Here is a 21,293-nt window from a genome sequence, read left to right as displayed (position 1 = left end):
TGAGAGGGTCATGATTGGGTATGAAAGGGGCATCCTGGAAAGGCTCAGTCGCTCATCGAGGATGGAGCGAGGTTCACCACTTTGTGAACACATGATTGGATCAAAGAGATTAACACATGAGCTCAGGAACACTTCAGAAAACTGCTGTCAGTAAACGCAGATTGATTGTAGTTGCCAATAAGAGTTGGATGCATTGAGGTAAACAACTGGTTCTCCAGTCAGGTGCCGTGAAGTCACTTCAAAGATGAGATGATGGAAAAGAATACAGAAACCTCACAGGAAATGTGACAGTCTTTCATTTTTATTTTTCACACAATATTTTCTTGAATTCTTGACAACAGAATGTTTTAGAAAACAGCATGAACATATCGACAAATCCACGACATGGAAATGTGACACTTCAGCTCACACAGATCTCATGTTTTCATCTCCTCAGTAGAAGTGATTTATTCACCACGTCACTCTGTCTTTTACAAATTTCCAGCATTTCCACTGGGATGAAAATAAAAACAGGAAACACATTTACATTCTTCTCGTTTGCAAGAAGTAACAAACAGAAACATCTCAAAAATACTGAAGTTATTATTAATTGATGAGTAAACGAGGTCATGTTGTACCTTTCAAAGATAAACTGCTTCTAGCTTTTCCAAAACATGACTGATGCCGTGTGTCTGTGCAACTGAGTGCAGACGAGGCATCAACACTGTCGAGCTGCAGGGAGTCTGAATCCCAACGTGTCTGAATCTAAAATACATATTCAGTCTTATGGACAAGGTATAATTTACAGTATTTACATGAACAAAGGCGCCAGACGGCAGTTAGATGATCTTCTAAACCGCCCCGACCAACAGTGCTGATTGTACACACTAATGAGTTGAGGACCTTTTCCTTGTCCAGCTTTAATTCGTCGCATTTTTGACAAATCGATCAATTGATAAATCGTTAGTTGAAGTCCAGATCAATCAGAAACGGAGCCGTGAGCACTCTGTGTTGAACTTCTTGCTGGTTTCTGTTGAAGCTTCTGATAATGTTTCTGAAAAAAGAAAGGTGAGAACACAAACAACGTGAGGCCAGGTGTGTGTTTCAGTGTGTGTGTGTGTGTGTGTGTGTGTGTGTGTGTACCTGCAGGTTGCCGTAGTGTCTCTGGCCGCTGCAGTGGACGTCCTTGGCGGCGCTCTCGCTCAGGTAGAAGACAGAGCAGAGGTTACAGAAGTATCCTGATTTGGGGACGACAAACTCCTGACCTGCAGAGGGCGACAGTGATCAATCATTGAGATCTCCTGTCGGCTTCTGATTGGAGTGTGTGAGTGTGTTAGTGTGTGTGTGTGTGTGTGTGTGTGTGTGTGTGTGTGTGTGTGTGTGTGTCTCACCAAGGGGGGTTTTGGGTTTGAATGCCGGCAATTTGAAGTCAGCGGCGACACAAGGAGACTGAGAACGAGATCTCTTTGCTTCAGGTCCGACAAGCTCCCTCCTCAGTTTACTCACAGCTGGAGAAGAGACGGAAACAACAGTCTGTTTATGGTTTGAGCCATTCTTCGCATCATCATTCAATCCTTTGATTTTCCTGCTTTCACAACACAAAATATCTGTCGAGAAAAGTGTCGACTGGTTTGAAATCACACAATCAGTTAAACGGAGATAATCAATAGTTCTCTGAAAAGGTATAATGCAAATAAAGTTGTGTTGGCAGAACACACACACACACACACACACACACACACACCTGTGTCAATGTGTTTGCGTTTGGCAGAGCTTGATGTTTTCTCAGCTTGCTCTTCGTCCGGCTTCTCTTCCTCATCACCGGCTGCTTCATCTAAAGTCACCAAAGTCTGGAAACAGACACGACATCTTTACCGTCAGCGTTTCTGTATTTGTGTTTTCTAATTTTTTGGTTCACAGAGCTTCACAGTAATTTAACACGTGCATGTTTTTCAATCTTAATCTTTACCTCTGGGTTTAAGGAGTCCACCGATTCGTCCTCCTGGCTGAGTGGGCGGGTCTCCTGCACGCCTCCCTCTGCCTTTCCGTCCTCCTCCTCTTCTTCTATGAACTCATCCAGAGTGACGAGTGTCTGCAGCTCTCCCTCAGTGATCTCCTCATCCCAGTCTCGGCTCTCCTGTGCTCCTTCCTCTCTGGCTTCATCTGCTCCCACCTCATCCAGAGTCACCAGCTCTGAGGTGTCTACCTCCACCTTCTCCTCATTTTCCCTCCCTCTCTCCTTCGCCTTCCTCATCCCTTCCCTGTGACCTCTGCTGCTGCTCCGCCTCCTTTGGTTCCTCCATTCTCCCGCCCTGGTCCTCCTTGTTTCTTGCTCTTTGGGAAACTGTTTCTTTTTTGTGGAAGCTTGCCTCTTCCTCAGTTCTTCCTCATCTGCCGGGTCGTCAGGGTAATCCTCCTCCTCCTCGCTCACTTCATCCAGCTTCACCAGAGCGCTCGTTGGGTCGTTTTTCTCTGGTGATTTTTGTTTCTTTTCCTCTTCCGTTGTTACGGTACGTCTTTGGGACTTGGTTGTTGACTTGTCCTCTTTCTCAGTGTCTGTTTGGGACGTTCTCTCCTTATTTCTTCTACCAGACTCTTCTGCAGCAGATGGATCATCGGGTACTTCGTCCAAATCATCCACTATCTGATACAGACTCTCCTCCTGGACGATCATTTGTTCAGATTCTTCCACAGCTGTGGTACCATGTGTTGGTGTGCCTCCTTTATCAGCCGACACCTCTTCTTTTGTAGGAGTTTCATTATGTTTTTCCTTCCTCCCTCTATCAGAAACCTCTGTGGACGTCAGATCATCTTGATCATCTTCCAGAGAATCTACGATCTGATACGTGGGCTCTTCCTCCTCTTCCTCATTTCTGGTTGATCCTGAGAGAGATGCGATGTTCTTGCCAAGCTTGTCATCATGATCGTCAACCGTCTCGTCCTCCACAGAATCAAGGATCTGATATGTCACCTCTTCTTCATCGGCCACTGTTTCAGATGCCTCTTTTTCACCCTTCTTCAATGTTCCAGTGTCTTTTTTAGTTGTTTTAACCTCTTTCTTTGGTCTTCCCCTTTTTCGTGCTGGAGTGGGTCGATCATCCTTAACAACCTTGTCCTCCACGGAGCCAAACATTTCATTGGTAGCATCTTCCTCCTTTACAACAATGTCACTCTTCTTTGTTGGTGTGCTGTGTTTTGAAGGTGCTTTCTCCTCTTTCTTTGGTGTTTTTTCCCTGTTTCCTTCTTGTGACTCTCTGGCAGGAGTGGGCCTCCTTCTTGTTGGTGTGTCCTCTTTTTTCATTTCCTCAATCAAAGCCTCTTTCTTACTTGTTCTTTCCCTTTTTCCTCTGGTAGATTTTGTCAGAACTGTTGGTTCATCATCTGCAGTCTCGTCCTTGACAGAGTCAATCTTATCCTCTTTCTTTCCTCTTGCACTCCTTCTTCTACCAGTCCTTTCTGTGGTGGTACCATCTTGAACCAGTTCGTCTCCAACAGAATCTACTACCTTGTACACCATCTCCTCAGTGGCCTCTTCTGTGTCTCTGTCTTTTTTAGAGACCCCTGCAGTGGTGTCCATCTTCCTCTTTGGTGATTTCTCTTTCTCTTCACTTTTGGATTCTGTGGTAGTGGCCTCACTCCTCTTTGATGGTCCATCATCTTTTCTGGCAGTCACCTCCCCTCTCTTGGTCCCTCTCTCTGGCTGGTCTTCATCTGGGACTTGGTCATCAGGATCTTCCACATCTTTGGAGGCTTTGCAGGATTCAACTAAAAGTACTTTTCCTTTGTCCTCTTCTTCTTTTTGATTTTTCTTCTTCCCATCTCTCTTGACCCTTGCAGCTTGTGTGCTACCTGTATCTAACACTTGGAAATTATCTTTGTTATTTGTCTCTTGATCTTTATCCACTGCATCTTCAACTCCAAGTTTTGCATCAGATTTGTCATCCACTGGAGTTGCATCTTCCTCAGACACTTGCTTTGCTGTGGAACTGTCATCTTGGACAATGTGATTGTCCTCTTGACTTGAAGCTTCTTGGTTTTCAGCAACACTGTCTAACACTTGGACAGAACCATCCATTTCCATTTTACTGTCCTCCTCTGGGTGGGCGTTGCCTTTGTTGTCTTCACCATCAAAGTCCTGATAGCTTTCCTTACGTAAAGTCTGACCTTCCTCAGGTCCAGTTTGCTGGGTTTCAGAGCTGCCCTCCATCTGTTCATCTGTTTGATCATCAAATGAGTCGAGGATTTGGTAGTTTTCAACATCATCCTCCTCTGTCTGTTTGTCAACATCCTCTTCTTTCCCTTCCTCTTTGCTTCTCTTCTGGTCTTTGAGTGTGTTGATGTTAAAATCAATCTCCTGACTCTGGCCTTGGTTCAACTCTTCTCCATGTCTCTGTGGAGGTGGATGCATCTCTGTTCCCATTTTGGTCTTTGACTGAGGAATCTTTACAGCATTGCCCTCTGCTGACACTTTGTAGTCAGACTTTGCCACTGCGCCCTCTGTGGCTTTTGCTTCTTCTATGACTGGCTCCAGATGAGTTTCTGTTGATGCCTTGACAGCCGCTGCTGATGTTATCTTTTCCCTTTCACTTGCAGTGGATGACGAGAGGGTACTACGACCAGAGGATACAGTATCTGATGCTTTGGATGGAGATTTTGTCTTGCTCTCTTTTGTTTTCTGACTAGGGAGGGAGGTGGTTTCAGTCGATGGTGGAGATGAGGAGGAGGGCTTGGCAGAGGACGAGGGTTTGGACTTTGTTGGTGACACAGAGCTGGAGTTAGAGGAGCTTGAACCTTTAGTCAACTTGGATGAGGACGATGAAGAAGATGCTGCATTCTTTGAGTCTTTCGAAGACCTTGCAGACGTCTGTTTGCTACCAGACGACACATCCGAGTTTTGCCTCTCTTGTCTTGTTCTGGAGGAAGATGAGGAGGAGCCATGTGGCTCATGGCTGGCGTCTTCCACATCCTCACCAACCTCATCAACAGTGACAAAGTCATCCAAGCTGAAATTATGCTCATCGAACAAACAGGCGTCTGAAGCAACAGTGTCGACTGTAAAATCATCTTGACCCTGGTTGTAGGACAGAGAAGAAATTAATCACTGAAGCAATGACTCAGCTTATCAATCAGAATAAACAAAGAAATTAGATCAATTGTTCACCAATTGATTTACTGCAGCAGGTTGTGACCCATTGTCCAAACGTTCACATGGTGGAAGCTGGGTTTGACCTTTCACAGCTTCAGCACTGGTGGTGTTCAGTTTGCAGTTTATCGTGACCTCACTTGCATCTTGTAGACGCTGTTTTAGGCTCTTCAAACTAAATTAAAAACAGAAAAGGACTGTCAGTTGCAAATGAACGCAAGGTTGTTCTCGCAAATGCAGCACTTTGGTAGTGAAATAAGAAATTTTGAAGTTCTCATCCAGTGTCTCCGAGTTAACTGTCAAAATCTCTCTCTTCCTGCAACTAACTAATCTCGGGCTGGAACTAATGATTACCTTTATGGTAATATATATTTTAATATATATTAAAAACTATATATATATTATCATGGAGATCATATATAACATAGTATAACAATATATAAGCATGTTCAATTATAAAATCAGAGAAATCCAGATAAGAGTCAATTACAAAGCAACGCACTCACCTCTCAAACCCCTTAACTTTAGTCCTGGAGAGAGAAAAAGAGTTGGTCAGTTTGGGTGTGATGACGAGGGATTAAAAATGAAAAAAAAAAAAAAATACATACAGAGGAAAACTGCTTTCGTAAGTCTGTGTGCAGAAACACAGATGCAATTAGAAAACTAATTTGCCTACCAAGTTTCACGCTTCTTAAAAGAGTCTGGAGTGAAAGTGCTGTATTTCTCCACCACCTGCTTTACGCCGCTGGAGTCGGCCATCTCAACGTATATCTGAGGTAGAGCGACAGTCGTGGAAGACAGAGAGGAGGGACAGATGAAGGACATGACGAGACGACAGCTGCTTTGCCATTTCACAGTTTTACTTTCAATCATATCTATTGATTTATTCTTTTTTTTTCATTTACTTATGTATTATTTTTCCCCATTCATACATGTCCAAACTAATTTCTGTACTTTCTTTTTACATTTCTTGATGCAGGTCTACTTCGTTATGCAAATGAGGGGGCTGTCATTCAAAGCGTGATCGGATACATTTTGTGCCTATTGGTGCATGGATCCATGCAATGGGCAGGTATGTATGATGCTGCAGTTCTTTGAACAGTTAAATGTGAACAGTGCAGGTGTTTGTGTTCTTGTACCCTGTTGGCGAGCGGCAGGAAACCGACAAAGGTTGCGATGGAGGCCACCGCTTCCATGACCACCCCGACGATGTCCACAGATGTCTCAGAAATCTCCACACACAGCAACCGCTCCTCCAGAGACTCTGACTCTGGAACTCCCTGAAGAGGAATAATAGTTGCCGTTAAGGCCGAGAGATCTCAAAATAACGAAGTAACATGTCTTACAGAAATGATTAATGACTCACAGCGTTGCTCCACTTCATCAGACTCTTGTACATCATCACCTGCAAAAACATTACAAGTGATTGATCGTCATCGAAGTCATCAAAAACATCTGAACGATTTGTGTTCCACACCGACATTCTTTGTCCCAGCATCCGTACCTCACTGGATCCAGGATTCATGTGTTCCAAGACGAAGTGGACGCTGATCTTGGAGCCTTTGATGGAAACCGGCTTGGTGAAGTGGTCTCGGACAAAATTGCAGCACGTCGTCCAGTTGGTGAAAAACACAAAGGCCTGGAGGTGAAGAGAGGAAGGACAGGAAAAGAAAAACAATGAAACTCAAGCAATGCAGGTCAGTTTAACTAAAAACATTCTAACTACAGTAATATTCGTGCCTGTAACGGTCTGCAGTTTGTACTCCTTACCCTCCTCTGCAGCGGCAAGACCACCACGTTGTGGTGCAGGGAGTGAAGGTTCTGTTTGGGGAAATACCACCGGACCAGTTTGGCCACGTCCTCATGCTCGTAGTTCCCCTCTGGCAAACCGGTCAGCATGACTGTGGAAAACACGGAACCACGACGACCGGCCTTCTGTAAAACACAATGATCAAGTCCAATTCATGTGTCGAGTCTGATTCAACTTTACGGTACATTTTGATGTCAGAGTGGAATTTCAGGTACGCAAAAACACAAATCAGAATGGATTTTCAGGAAAAAAAAGGGACCAGTGGGTGATTTTCAGGCAGATGTATGGTTGAACGCGTGTATAAAAACATGAGCTTCTCCTGAACAGATTTCTTAACAGTGTGACCAGCAGAGAGCTTCATAAAGTCACAGTCCATTTGATCAATTCTCACCTGATTCATGCTCAACAAACTACCTCCAATGCCTGAGGGTCGTCGTCATCTGGTAAAGCCAGAGGAGTCAGCTTGGGTTTTGTTTGAGTTTTGGTTGTAATTAAGGAAGTACAAATCAAGTTTTTTTGGCTTAGATCCCAATCAGAGTCCTTTAAGATTGGGAATTAGGGTTGAGCGATTGGACAAGATCGGCAAAGGGAAACTGGGCAACTTTCAACTACAATGAAATGATTGTTGAGCAGACTAACACTGGTGGTGTCGCGGTTTCAGAGAGAGATGAGATGGACTTACCATAATGTCATTCCGCCCTCTGGCTGTCCAGTATTCTTGGAGTTGAAAATGAACAGAGGCAAACAGTCACCTTACTGTATCAAACTTAACACGATGATGAGAGATAAAACTTTATTAATCCCACACGAGGGACATGAGGGAATAATGCCGGAAAAACTGTCTGTCTTACGTGGGATGATGAACCAAGGACACATGGTGGGGAACAGGAACGGACTCCTTCTCAGCGTGACCCAAAATGGTGACATGCTGCCCTGCGGGATGGCAAATTCTACTGAAGGGATAGTTGCTCCGGCAAGGACATCCTTCGTGTCCGGCAGAGCCTTCTCCGGACGTTTTGGTGCTGCACAAATACAAGAGTGACGGAACAGAGGCACACAGCAGTCGTGTTATTTAATCTTCATTGACACTGATTTGTCTGATTTGATGTTGAGTAAGTTCAAAGCTGTCAGGACCACTAATGAACCAGGTGGTATCAATGACCTTGATAACGATCTGATGCTTCTACAACCAAGTCCAGTTGCCCTTGATTCAACCCTTCTTGGATAACTACGACCTGAATGACTGAAACTCTTCACGGATTTTGATTTTCATATGAAATTTGATTTTCTTTTTTTATATATATCAAACCTGAAAAAGAAAAAAAAAAAAACATTCTCAAACAGAGACTTACGTAGTGATGTGCAATTCCTCTGGGCTATTTTCAGCCTGTTGACTTCATGTCCGGGGACTTCTTTCAGCAGACTGTACCAAACTCCGAGCCGATCGGCATCGCGAACGAACGCAAATTCTATGAACACCTAGAACCCACAACCACGTTTGACAGGTGAGACCAACAGGAAGTCTTTTTAAAAAAAAACAAAAAAAAAACACTTAAACAGACATGTATGCGTTTGCTTCTACCTTGTTGAGGAGAGGCAGGTAGTTCCTGACAGAACAGATCTTTTTCAAAGCTTCCCGGAGGTCCCGGACCTCACTCGGTGAAATGTTCTTGATGAAGACCGTTTTCCCGCCATCATCAAGCACACGCTGCATCAACAACAGGAAGTGAACATTCAAACCAAAATGCCAACAAGAGGACACAAGTTTTCTGTGCTCCTTCACTGTTTTACGTCTCTGTTGGTAGTTCCCAGCTTTTGGAGAATGGAGGTGATTACTTTGTCGACAAAATTTAAAGCAGTTTACGAATGCTAAGGAGTTAAGAGTGTGTGTGTGTGTGTGTGTGTGTGTGTGTGTGTGTGTGTGTGCATCACTTACAGCCTTCATCAGCTTCATCAGTGATTTATAAAACCCAAACTGAAACAGAAACATCAAAGTGCGCAGCGTTAAAATGCAGATACTTTTCCACAATACTCCTTAGTCACTGAATAATGTTTTCCATATAACACTTTCATATTGTATCGTTGTTTTTCAGGCGTTCTGAATAAACTGAACATCAATAAAAACCCATCAGTGAAGAAAGTGTCATGTGCATGCTTACCGGGGTCATTTCCATGCCGTTGGCGACCACATAGAAAAAGAGTTTAGACCCTTTGAAAAAAATGTCACTCCTTTCTGTGACTTTCAATATGCTGTGAACCTTTTCCAAAGTCGGCATCGCCAAGAAGGCCTGAGAGGAGAGCCAGTCACAAACATGCATTACTACTTTTATTTACTTGTACTTAGTACCCACATCAAACAGAGATCACAGAATCACTTGTTCTAATCAAAGACTAAAAAAAGCAAAAGCAGAAACATGGAGCTCATAAACCGGATCTATAACCTGGAGCCTACCATGCACGTCTGAGGAATGACATAGATGCTGTCGTCTGTGTGTTCAAACCCAAATGGCGTGAGCAGTTTGACAACGTCGTCCTCAGTGTAGCAGCCATCGTGATACTTCGGCAGTCCGGTTATGAGCAACAGCTTCTTACCAAGCTGGAAAAACTGGAAACATTACGGACAGAAAGAGAGAGAGAGACGGGGAAATAATGAGTGGAGACTGATCAGAAACCTGTTTTACACTGCTGTTATTCATGCTAAGATATGCTCACATTATTTTTTTTTTCACCTGTGCAATAAGAAAACTATTTATTATCCATATTGGCAACAGTTTTGTTAGAAACTGTACATATTGTACATATACACAGATTTGTTCAATTCAGTGTTTTCTCAATGTATTTTTTTCATAACAATATTGGCAATTGTAATTTTATGGAAATTAGCATTCTTATAATCTGGACATAAAGTACATATACACGGTTATTTTTTTAATTCTGTATACTCTTTATCTTGACCCTTCTTGCATCTTGTAATGCTTCATATAGGTGATTTGATGGAACCTACTTTTGGTGTGAAGCAAGTTTTCCTGTTGAGGCACACTGTGAAAGAGGCAAAGAAGACGTTAAAACGGAGGAAGGACTGTAAAGTTATGATGACGTACAGACATTTGTGACAGACAAACTGTTCTTACTTATTCTGCTTCGATGCAGCCGTTTTTCTACCATCTCCCCAACAGTCAGACCGGTCACTGCAGCCGGGGACGGCGTGGACGGCGTGGACGCTGCTGGTTGCTGGATGCTGACAGCTGCACCTTTTGGTTTAATTGTGACAGATGAATTGTTTGCTGATGCTGCATCAGTTTGTGTCTTCACTGCAGTCACAGCATCTGCAAGATGAACAGCAGGATTTAAAAGATCATCATCTCCCCTTTCTCCTCTATACTCACACTATATCTGTTGACCCCAGACAGCAACCCTTAATGCCATGACCCAAAACTTGATGGACTTTGAGTAACATTTGTGAAAAATGACAACTGCTACCTTCTTGCATTGTTCTTGTCTCCACCTTTGCCTCCACAGCTGCTTGCTGTTGCATTTGTGAAGCCTCCGTCTTGGTCTCTGGTCCTGGTGCAGTGGACTCTGGTTCTGACAGGGTGCTTTGCTGGACCTGTGGTGAAGCTTTGGTGGAGGCTTCTGTTGATCTGGTCTCCACTGTACTGGCTGGTGGTCGAGTCTCATTGGATTTGTCTGCTGAATTTTCAGGCACGGCCTCTGTAGTTGTTGGTTTTTTCCCTTCTCCTTCAGCACAGCTTCCATCTTCCATGGGCTCTGCCACTTCACGTCCTGCTTCCCCAAGCTCCATTGGTTCAGCGTCCTCAACAGGTTTAGCTTGATGCTGAGCTTCAGACGCTGCCACCTTTTCTGTTCCATCACCCTCGGCTGTCTCTTTCAGCACCACCACAGATTCTTTAGCACTGGTTTTTTCAGGTACAGCTTTTTGTTCAGAGTCATCAGCGGCGGACTTGGATCCTGACGATGCTTTTTGCTTTACCACGACTTTTTTCACAGCTCCCTTCGCAGGCAGCTTTCCTGTTTTTACTGTTTTAGCTACCTGCTTGGTTGAGATGTTTTTCGCTTTGGAAACCAACACTTTTGATTTAGCGACAGTCGTTACACCTTGAACTGAGCTTTTAGCTGCAACTTTCTGATTGGTGAGTTTGCCTGTTGGAGTTTTTTTGGCTGCAGATGGTAAAGACCCTTTAAGCTGAGGTGTGTCAGCTGTGGGAGGGAGAACCTTTCTAGTTATTTGGGATTTTGGAGCGTTTTGAGGTTTGGAGACACTGGGTGTGTCAGGTTTTCTGTGAACAAACGAGAGTCACATGGGTCAAGTGGGAGAAAATAATATTTCTCTTTATATATTGCCAAAAAGAGATAAAACCCTCCATCACTGTGACAAAGAGGTCTGAATGAATCATGTCTTACTTCTCAGGAGGCTTCTTTTGCTGCTTTGAAACAGTCTCCTGGAAACAAACAAATTGAGATTTGTTATTTTAGGTGAATCTGCTTATTGACAATGGGTCACATTGTCAATAAGCAGATTACACTACAGCAGACAAATGTTAACATGCATATTTACAGGAAAGCGTCATACCTTTCCTCCAACAACACGAATCTCTGTTCCTTTCACGTCGAGGGCCTTCATGCTCTTGAGTTTCTGAGCATCTTCCTCTTTCTCGAAACGCACGATTGCCTACATGTCCACACACACACACACACACACACACACACACACACACACACACACACCTTTGCATTACCACTACATGTCTAACAAACCAATTCTTTAAACTGTTAAGATCAAGTTATTTGTATTTTTACATCATCTTTAAATCATATTTACATAAATCAGTGAAGCTGATGAGGTAAAACATTAATTATATTGTCTTTGTGCTGTTTTCAGTTTATATCAAAAAGAATGAGCAAATTATGGTTGATACTGATGGTTTCAGGGTGTGATAACAACACTATATTCTGCATATTACGAAAAGGCAGAGCATTAGCAAATTTAGCCCTGGGTAGAAGAAACACCAAATACGCTGTCCACTGTCTATACACACCTGCTGTTTGGACCGATACAGCACAACCGACTTGGTTTTACCAATGTTCTCCACAGCAGCGGTCACATCATTGTGAGAGAGAGAACTGTGAATCCCTTCTAGTCGCACCATGGTTGGAGGTTTACCAGACTGAGCCAAGAGAAAGAAAACTCAAAATTAGAGCAGATATAAAGCTTTCGGGCCTTTCAGGCTACGTTATTTTTTTGCTTATATGTAGCAATAAAGTATCATATAAGGTTTGGTCTTGATAAAATGTAGCAAACTTTCCTGGAACATTCTTACACACACACACACACACACACACACACACACACACACACACACAGGGCTTTACTTTAGAGAGCTTCGAAGTTGACTCTGTAGAGGAGGAGCATGAAAAAGAGGAAGGAGAAGACGATCTGCTTCCTTCTGCAGAGGGATGAGACGAGGAGCGTTTTGACGACGAGGACTTCATCTTGGCGAGCTCGGCCAGTAAAGCAGGAGCCAGAGTTTTAACCACGGCCTCCAGGTCAGACTGCTTTGACAGAGACTGGACAGCTAGAGGGACGAAGACAAAGCAGAGTGTCAGGCTGAACTGCAGCTTCTGGCTCTATAAGAGGTGCAGGTATGTTCAGTAACAGGATAAGTCTCTAAACAGAGGCTTTACTTTAGATTCAGAGGTCTTAAAATGTCAAACCTGATGTTTCCAGTAGTTTCTTGACCAGTCTCTCTGAACTGCTGGACTTCTTTCGTTGAGGGGATGACCTTTCTGTGGACGATCGTCCCTCATGGCTCCTCCTTGGAGAATATTGTCTCTCACGGCTCCTCCTCGGAGATGATCGCCTCTCGTCTCTCCTCCTCGGTGATGATCGTCTCTCAGGGCTCTTTGAACGTGATCGATAGCGGAAGGAGGCCGGGCGGTCATACCATGGAGAGTGAGAGTGAGAGCGAGAACGAGAACGAGAGCGAGAACGAGACCTGGACCTGAAGAAAGTATGGATGGAACCATTTTAGAACTCATTAATCAGTGCGAATTTAAAAAATGTCTAGATTTCTCAAATCTAGTGATGATTCCAAAGAAGCTAAAATTCTACCTGCGAGAGTATCTGGAGGTGTGTGGTGATCGTGATCGGCTCCTGCGTTTCTTTCTACCCTCCGAGCTCCAGTGGTGACGGGGGCTGGATGAGCGGTGACGGGGGCTGGATGAGCGGGAGCGGGAACGGGAACGGGAACAGCTTCCATGCCTGGTTTTCTGGTGACGATGTTGGGAAGCCTTCGTAGAGGTGGAGGGAGAGGCATCTGGAACGGCAGCAACTGCTTTGCTGAAGAGAGCAATGGACAAGAAAAGCAGACATGAAGGACAGGAAAGAAAAATTTGTATCAGCAGTGCAAACTGCTGTGTTTGACACATGTCTGAAAACTAACAGGTCTGGATGGATCACAAATTTGTCTGCCTGGACAAGTTTCAGAGCCAAATTTCTTCAGGCCATGCATAAAAGCCAATTAACCTATTTGATTAACTCCTTATTAGTGAGTTAAAACTACTTCAGAGCAAAAAAAAACAGAGTGTCTGGCCAGTCTGAAAAGTTTACCTTGGGCCGAGTGCTACCTCACCATCCCATTCTGAGTATCTGTTGGAGGAAAAAAAAAAAAAAAAAAAAGATCAGTCAGGTGGTCAAAGGGGTCGTTTTCAGGTGATGCTTCTGAAGTCAAAGGATGTCGAGGAATTTTAAAGATTCTGAAGAATTATATAAGAACCACAAGAGGCATCTTAAAGAACACATTCCCAAAGGGTTTATGAAGTATGGCAGAAGTTTCCCAAACCAACCGACAATGGGGGTTCAAGAGAGACCCTTCAGGGTACACACTTTAACTGATGCAGGTAAGGTGGTTTAGAGACCTGTAACAATGAGCTATGTGGACTGTGCCACCATGCTGTCGAGGTGACACCAAAAGGACACTTTCAATATGGACAAACAGTTCTGAGGTTGGAATTTTAGCATTACAAACTCTACAGTGTTTTGGCGCGTCCCTGGTGGACATTTTGCAAAAACTTTAAAAAAAAGGACAAAGAAAAAAAAATTAAAACCCAGCTAAGAAAAAACTAACAAGATCTTTAAAAAGGAAAAGTGAAAGGACTGACCGTGCTCGCAGGAGTTTGCAGTTCTGGAGGTGAAGGCTGGTGTTCTGGTGGGAGATCCAGTCCTAGTAGTCAGAACAAAAGACACACAGCATTTAGAAGCCTCATTTGTCATCACAACTGCTTTCAGCTTGAATATCTCAACTGCCTTTTTTGTGGTTGACTGACAACACAGACATGTTTTATTCAACATTACAGTAGCCTTAAAAAGTTCCTTAAATCTCCAAAGTTTGTCTCCGTGTTGGTCTTCTGAATCTGTCAAGTCCAAGTTGATATTAGAAGAGCGAGTACTACAAAATATATACTCCTCTCGTTTCTTTAAATCTTCAACCAATGGTAGCCGTCCAAAAATAGGAACCCTGAGCCAAAGTGAGGAGCTGAGAGTGAGTAAAAAGTTGTGCTTAAATCATGGCTCTGGTACAAGCCAAAGAGTGGTGACAAAATAAACATGAATTCAAGTATATTATGGACAAAATTAAGGGCGTTAAATCATTTCCTCTGTAGTTACAGCTGACTTAAAAGTCAACTTGAGTTCGTGGGCAACAAGTCTTTATCGTGAATATAACAAACACAGGCATGCCAGTCACAAACAGCCAAAATAAAAGGTTCTTCTTCTTGGGTTCTTGATGTCTGCTCTTCAGTCTCATGCAGTTCCTTCGGGTTTGGTCATCTCAGCAAAGGTCACAAATATGGATCAGGACAAAAACACTGAAGCTAAGACATCTGGATCAGATGAAGGAAGATGTGGAAACTGGCGAAAGGAGGAGGAAGTTGGTGTCTTTTCTTTCTTTGCCAAAATGTGTAAATGTCCCAAAAGGAGGAAGATAATGAAAGAAAGATTGTCAAAAAAAATCTCTGCTGATTGTGTTGTTCATGACGCACGCTGCTGGCTTCCCGGTAGTGATTGGAATTCCTTTAAAAAGGACACAAAACTACTTGAAAATAAATAAAAAAGGGGAGCTTGGCTCCATAATAACAATTATTACAAAATAATTGACATTCACTGTCACATAAGAAATTAATTAAAGTAACAAAATGCATTACTAATATCTCCACTAGGTCGAACAAATAAAATATACATCCAGTACAAACTGTTTCAAATAACTCAAGAAGGGAAACAGCCATTTGTCACCATCCTCTGATGAACTAGTTTTTTAGAAACTCGCTCATCACGTCTTCAGAGCTCTTGATTCCCTCTTGGTTTCGTCTCAGTTCACGGCATCTCATCGTTTTATATCAAATTATGTAACAGCCAGCAGTGTAAATCTGGCAGTTGTGCTTATACACCAATTATTTTGACCATGTATAGAAACTAGACAAGAAGTTCTACCTTCCATTTTAGGTCAATCAAATCACATGTGCATCACACACTGTAAGCAAGAACTACCGACAGAGATAAACAGTTAGCTGTGAATGGCATCCTTGAAACATTTTGATACAAAATGTACATCAAAATCAATTAACAGTTTTAAACAATCTCTCCCAGATTGCCATCCGAGCTAGGTTTTGCAAAATGGAACATAGCGTAAATGTGCAAGGCTTCTGGCTAGCATTAAAAGTAATTACTAGTTTATCAAAATTCAAATAATATTTCATACAAATCCTTCCCAATAGGCTTAAAAGTATCACCCTTACACTTTTAAAGAAATTAACCTCTTCAGTACCTCCCCACAAAATAAAAAAAAGAAACAAGTCTTAATTGAGATTTTATGATCAAAAAGAACAAACATTTTCCAAATTGAAATAAACAATGCACAATTTCCTAAAGGGAGAGCGAACAGAGCACAGTCTTCCACTCACCTTCATATGAGTACATTCTTTGTTACACAGAGAACAGGTATGTGGAAAGATTCTCGGTGAGGCCGCTGCATAGTCATGCATCATGGCAGCCGTTGGCAGACCCTTGGAGACTGACATTGTTGCTGGAGGCTGCCAGTTGGAAGTCGGCGGCATCATGTGATTGAAGGTCATCAGGGCTGGTACTGGCGGAGGTAGAGCTGGAGGAATAACAATAGTGCGAGGATCACCAGGAATAAATACCGATCGTCCAATGGCACGTGAGGCACCAGCGACGCTGGGGATGAAAGGAGCAGGGGGAACAGGTTTTGCTGCAGAAAAAACTGGAGGCCACATTGCTTGCCCCATCTGTGATACCGCTTGCTTCTGCATCTGGTGCGTCTCCTGCTTTGGCTGTTGCTGCATTGGCTGCTGCTTTTTCTTCTTCTTCGCAACTGCTGAGCCTTTACCTTGAGTTTTGGTCTGATCCTTAGTGCCTGTGGCATCGTTACTGCCAATAAGCACAAGGCTAGGTCGACTGGGATGCACACCATGGAACACAGTGCCAGGTGACTGAGTTTTAAACTGGCGACTGCCTTCTGGTTCTTTCAAGGGTACAGGTTTGGAGGCTTCAGACTTGAGAACGGTGTCTTTCTTTGGCAGTAAGAGAGGGCTGAAGGCTGTTTGAGAAGTCTGGTTTGGTTGGGTCTGTAATCGCTTGGTCTGATTATGGCTTGGGGGAGCCACAGAGTTCAGTACTGAACTGTACAAAGAGCTGAGACCTGTAACAGAACTCGCCTGCTCACGTGAAGAACCGAAGGCACTGCTTTTTACCTCTGTTGTATTTTTTTGCAGCAGTTCTTGACTGTGTCTGCTGCTATCGTAAGTGTCCATCAGCAACATACTCCCACTCCCACTACTGTCAGCTCTACTGTCATTGGTCCTTCCAATCTCATCCCCTGTCCCTCCAGTATATTTGCCAGTATGTCCATAGTCAATCACTTTACTTGGAAGAACAGCTGATGACATTTTTTCCTGGTGCATCCCTGCCCCTCCGGAACTACTGAAGCTGTGACTGTCCATTCCACCCTGGTTTCTGGTGGGTTGGGGTCTGAGGGAGGGTTTTGACTGAACTGCAGTGGGTGCCCCCTTGGCCTTATGAATACGTATTTGGCGCAAGATGAATGGCAAGTTAGCAGGAGTTATCTGGTCTTCAGGGTAGGAGATGAGATGTTCCAAGTCCTCTTTCTCAAGTCCAAACTGCAGAAGAATGCTAGCAGCTGATTCAGAGGTGTACTTGGGTCGACTGGACTCTGTTGAGGGTGCAGGTCTGTCTAACACTGTAGAGTCATAATCACCTAATCCTGGAATAGACTGCATTTCATGGTCTCTTTTACTGGGGTCATTAAACCTACCGTCACCACCACTTGCATAGTTAGATGAAGATGATGAATAAAAGTTAGAGTCATCAGGAGTGGTCCTTTTGTAGCTCGACGACCAGTCTAAGGAGCTACTTTCTTCGTTCAAGTGTTTACGTCCTTGAGAGGCAGAGGTTGAGGACATTGGGTAAGAGGCCATTCCTGTGCCATAAGAGCGAAACTCATCCCTTTGAGTGGTGGTAAGGCGAGTGCCCTGGTCTAAGGGCTGATGTGCTGATTTGCCATGAAGCCTCACCTCCTCTCTGGCTCTGGTAATATGCATGTCAATCGAGCGCTCTATGTTCTCATCCATTATGGCTCTACTCTGTTCAGGCTTAAAGCTCGTCGACAGTGACATCAGTGATGGGAGCACTCCCCGAGAGTTGCCAGAAACTGAAGAGGAAACTTCAGAAGAACTGTAGCTGGACCCAGGTCCAAGGTGAGAAGTTGATCTCCGAGGGTCCCTCTCTGCTGATATACTGGAGAGTCCATACTGCATCTGGGTAGAACTTTGGCTCCCAGAGCCATAGGGGTTATACAGGGGATGGGACATGGTGTTTGCGATCTTCAGAAGGTTAAGGAGATTGATGGCTGCAGCAGTGGGGGAGGGAGGTGCTGTAGGTATGTAGCGTGCAGGTGGGTTGGAGTTGGTTGGAAAGGTTGCAGCTCGGCTACCAATGGCGAGAGCGTTGTTTATCTGTGTCAGTGCTAGCTGTGCTTTCAGTTGAGCCAGCTGCAAGGAGGAAGCCTGCTGGCCAATCAGGAGCGAGCTCCCTGGGAGCCCTCCAAGTAGAGAGCTCGTTAAGGGCCCTAGGGCAGGAGAAGCGGCACAATGCTCCGATGGCAATGAAAAGCTAAAAAATGAAAAAACAAAGGAAGGAGTTATTGAGTGGGATTGGACTTCAGCTTCTTCGATGGGTATCCATCATCTGGGAGGCCACGTCTTGAGTTATTCACTTTGGTGCTTCCTGTTGGATATACATTCATTTCATTTCCTGGTCTTCACTAGCAAGACAGAACAAAGGAGGCAAAGGCAGCAAAGCATAGACAAGAAAAGGGAAAACAAGGTCACTGCTGTTAAGGCTGGAGCAGCAATATTATTTCATTCTATTTCATTGGTCGCTCCAAACCTGACTAATGAGTTTCTTTTTGAGGTTGTACACTGGATGTGGTCTCAACTGTTTTGGAATTGTGGGGAAACAAAACAGACTCTTTTATCAAGTAGGCTGGGACTGTGGGACAAGTCTTTCTCACACAGACACACACACACAATATTAGTTTGCTTACTTGATTTAATACAACTGTTGAAAGCTGAATTGAATTGCAGTCTATTTGTTTTTGCTGTGCTGGTTTTTGGTGATACATATTTTACTATCGGAACACAACGCAGCCATTAGTCATGTCCAGTCAGCTGAAAGGCAATGCGGAGGTTGCCCAATCCCTTCTTGACACGTACACGCTAACAGTAGCACTACAACAAGTCATCTGTGCAATGTCGATGTCTGACAAAGCCAGCTAAATTAAGCTAATTTAGCAAAGATAAGCTACAGAATGTTTCCATGGCTAGCTTGTTGTTAGCCTTGTCTAACAACAAGCTAGCCACAGAAACAGCTGTAGATGTCCAAAACTTCACAACCCGAAAAGATCCAAGACCTATGTGTTTTTCAAAAATGATTACCCGCACTGACAACTGCAATCCAAAACTTTGCAGGACTTCTGTTGCTGCCCGTCCACCTACACCCATTTACACGGAAAAACCCATTTCTTGCAAAACTCTTCATTCAGAAAGACAAACACCTAGAATACTGTGCTTCAGGTGACACATCACAGGAAAACAAACCCTGACATTCATTTAGCAAGTTGAATCACTGTGAAAACAAACAAACAAAACAACTGGCAGACCCCACATTCATTTCAACAAGGTACAAGTCTGAAGATGCAGTGGATGTGCTAAAGCAGAAAAAAAAAACCAAAACATGTAGTTGATTCAGGATCAACTTTTGCCAGACCGCAACACAACTCCATCCAGCACAGCGAAGGGATGAACAAGAAGATACACATTCCTATTCATGCTGTAATATGGTTTCAGAGTTGCAAAATCCTGCCTCAGGGTGTTATACAACCACTGTGCATTGTTTTCAGTGAGTCTTATAAGCCTTCAATCTCATGGGTCCTATATAGTCATTCAAATAGACTTCCTGGATCATACTTCAGTTTAACCAGGACCTGAAACAACTTGGCCCCAGTGTGGCCCCTTGGGTTGTTTGAAGGACTGCTAAACGCCTGCTGAGTTTTCATTCACTGGATGTATAAAACATTGACGTAGTCTCTGTGACGTCACCCACTGGCTTCTGAATAGTCACTGTGAACGGAGGAACGGAAGCTTTTGGCACTTCCACACTGGCTTGCTTTATCCCAAATTTGCCCCTCAACACAAGAACAAGTACAAAGTCAGCATCAAGATTGCGAACGGAAACCTTTCTACTTCTTGCATTAACAGGAAATTGAATGCAGTTTGACGCTGCCATGTCCATTGCTCATTGTCTTTCCTGAGATGTTTGCAAGGCATGATGGGTAGCCCTCAATGCCACATGCAGTACCGGAACACAAGAGTTACTTGAATAGAAGAAAGTCACTGGTCATGTTATTAGTTGCACCTGAGCTTTTCAAACTATTACAAAAATGTCTGCCATAAAAAGGCCTGTTATCAAGTCAGAAAATCATAACATTAATAAAATATGGTATTAGCATGAACTTATCACAGGACTGAGTCAACACGGCTGAATAAGCAGTCTGATTAAAATATCGCTATTATTAGTATTAATTGCTGATATACTGCACTGTTACTTAGCAAGAAACGTGACATGATGACGTTTAACAGGGCCATATATATATATATATATATATATATACAAAATATAAATAACTTACAGCATTTATCACTTAATGTCTCGAATCACTTCTTGACTTAAACAAGGAAGAAATGTGGTGTTATTTGTAAACTTTTTACAGCTGCGTCACATCCACACGATTAGCTTTAGCAATGCAGACATTCGTTCCAGCGTACTGTTTGTACGTTTTGGACTGTTTGACCGAAGGGTTGAATCCAGATTTAGCACGTTTATCAGGTCGTAGCTGTCCGAGGAGCCACGGGCCTGAACTCAACCGTCACAAGCTCCCAGATCCAGGTTTCAGATTAAAAACGCAACCGCAAACCTTCAACATGCTGTCAAAGCCTGTGTTTGATTTCTGACGTAAAACCCAAACAGCTCGCGAGCCAAACTGGCCTCGCGTGCTAGCAGCAGCTAACTTCCGGAGGACTGTGAACAAACACGACGTGAAGCGACTAGAAGGTCGTGGTGTTTCGCTCCGGGTTCTACAACATTTGTGTCGCATACCTTTCGTTATTTCAGTGAGTCTTGCAATTTCGATGTGCTGAATCTTTTCATCGCACTGCTGTTAGGAAGTAGTCTCCACACGCAGCAAACGGAAATGCAGACTTCCGGTTTTGGTGTCCCACCTTCAAAACAAAAGCGCAGCCGTTTGAGGACAATCTGAAATTTTATAGAGGCTCACAGTCTTGTGTATTGATTTTTTTTGTAGCAGGCTCTTATTTTGTTTACATTAACCTACAACTGGCTCGAACAGCATTGTATTTAAACGCAGCATTTTTATTATTTAAAAGCATTTTTATTTGTATTTTGGAACTGAGAATTACAATAAACTGACTATTATTGACAGTATGATTGAAATGATCAGTAAATTCTCACTTCATCGATTCGTGGATGGAACATTGTGTGTGATGTAGTGTTTCAAGGTTGTGCATTTATCCACTTTATTTTGAAGAAATGAACAGGAATAGTTATTCCTATTAATATTCTGTGGTGTGAATCAATTGAGGTTAAGTAGGTTTGTATTTATGACACATACTTCTTCTGTCTTAACAGTCATCTTTTAACCTTTTCATCTTCTTGTCCACAGACAGTGGACT

General features: G+C 43.4%; 1 protein-coding gene across 1 annotated transcript; it reads right to left on the bottom strand.

Moving 5' to 3' along the window:
- Nucleotides 1-279: 279 nt before the first annotated feature.
- On the bottom strand, nucleotides 280-20,798 carry LOC143316751 (uncharacterized). Its single transcript, XM_076724379.1, has 32 exons — nucleotides 20,701-20,798; nucleotides 15,909-18,156; nucleotides 14,112-14,173; nucleotides 13,561-13,599; nucleotides 13,063-13,290; nucleotides 12,666-12,952; nucleotides 12,324-12,526; nucleotides 11,990-12,118; nucleotides 11,524-11,622; nucleotides 11,355-11,392; nucleotides 10,413-11,230; nucleotides 10,064-10,258; nucleotides 9,937-9,971; nucleotides 9,385-9,537; nucleotides 9,092-9,220; nucleotides 8,869-8,907; nucleotides 8,515-8,640; nucleotides 8,285-8,411; nucleotides 7,784-7,954; nucleotides 7,615-7,649; nucleotides 6,893-7,057; nucleotides 6,627-6,761; nucleotides 6,489-6,527; nucleotides 6,262-6,402; nucleotides 5,799-5,893; nucleotides 5,629-5,652; nucleotides 5,141-5,297; nucleotides 1,949-5,050; nucleotides 1,724-1,829; nucleotides 1,371-1,487; nucleotides 1,123-1,244; nucleotides 280-1,033 (listed from the first exon to the last, which is right to left on the bottom strand). Exons 2-32 carry the CDS (start codon nucleotides 17,853-17,855, stop codon nucleotides 959-961), a joined length of 9,138 nt encoding a protein of 3,045 aa, XP_076580494.1. The 5' UTR covers nucleotides 17,856-18,156; nucleotides 20,701-20,798; the 3' UTR covers nucleotides 280-958.
- Nucleotides 20,799-21,293: the final 495 nt, after the last annotated feature.

Source organism: Chaetodon auriga, chromosome 24 (genome assembly GCF_051107435.1).
Source record: "Chaetodon auriga isolate fChaAug3 chromosome 24, fChaAug3.hap1, whole genome shotgun sequence".
In the NCBI taxonomy this organism is placed as follows: Eukaryota; Metazoa; Chordata; class Actinopteri; order Chaetodontiformes; family Chaetodontidae; genus Chaetodon; species Chaetodon auriga.
Note: the sequence above shows the minus strand (reverse complement) of the source record. Positions and strands in the feature narration are given on the sequence as shown.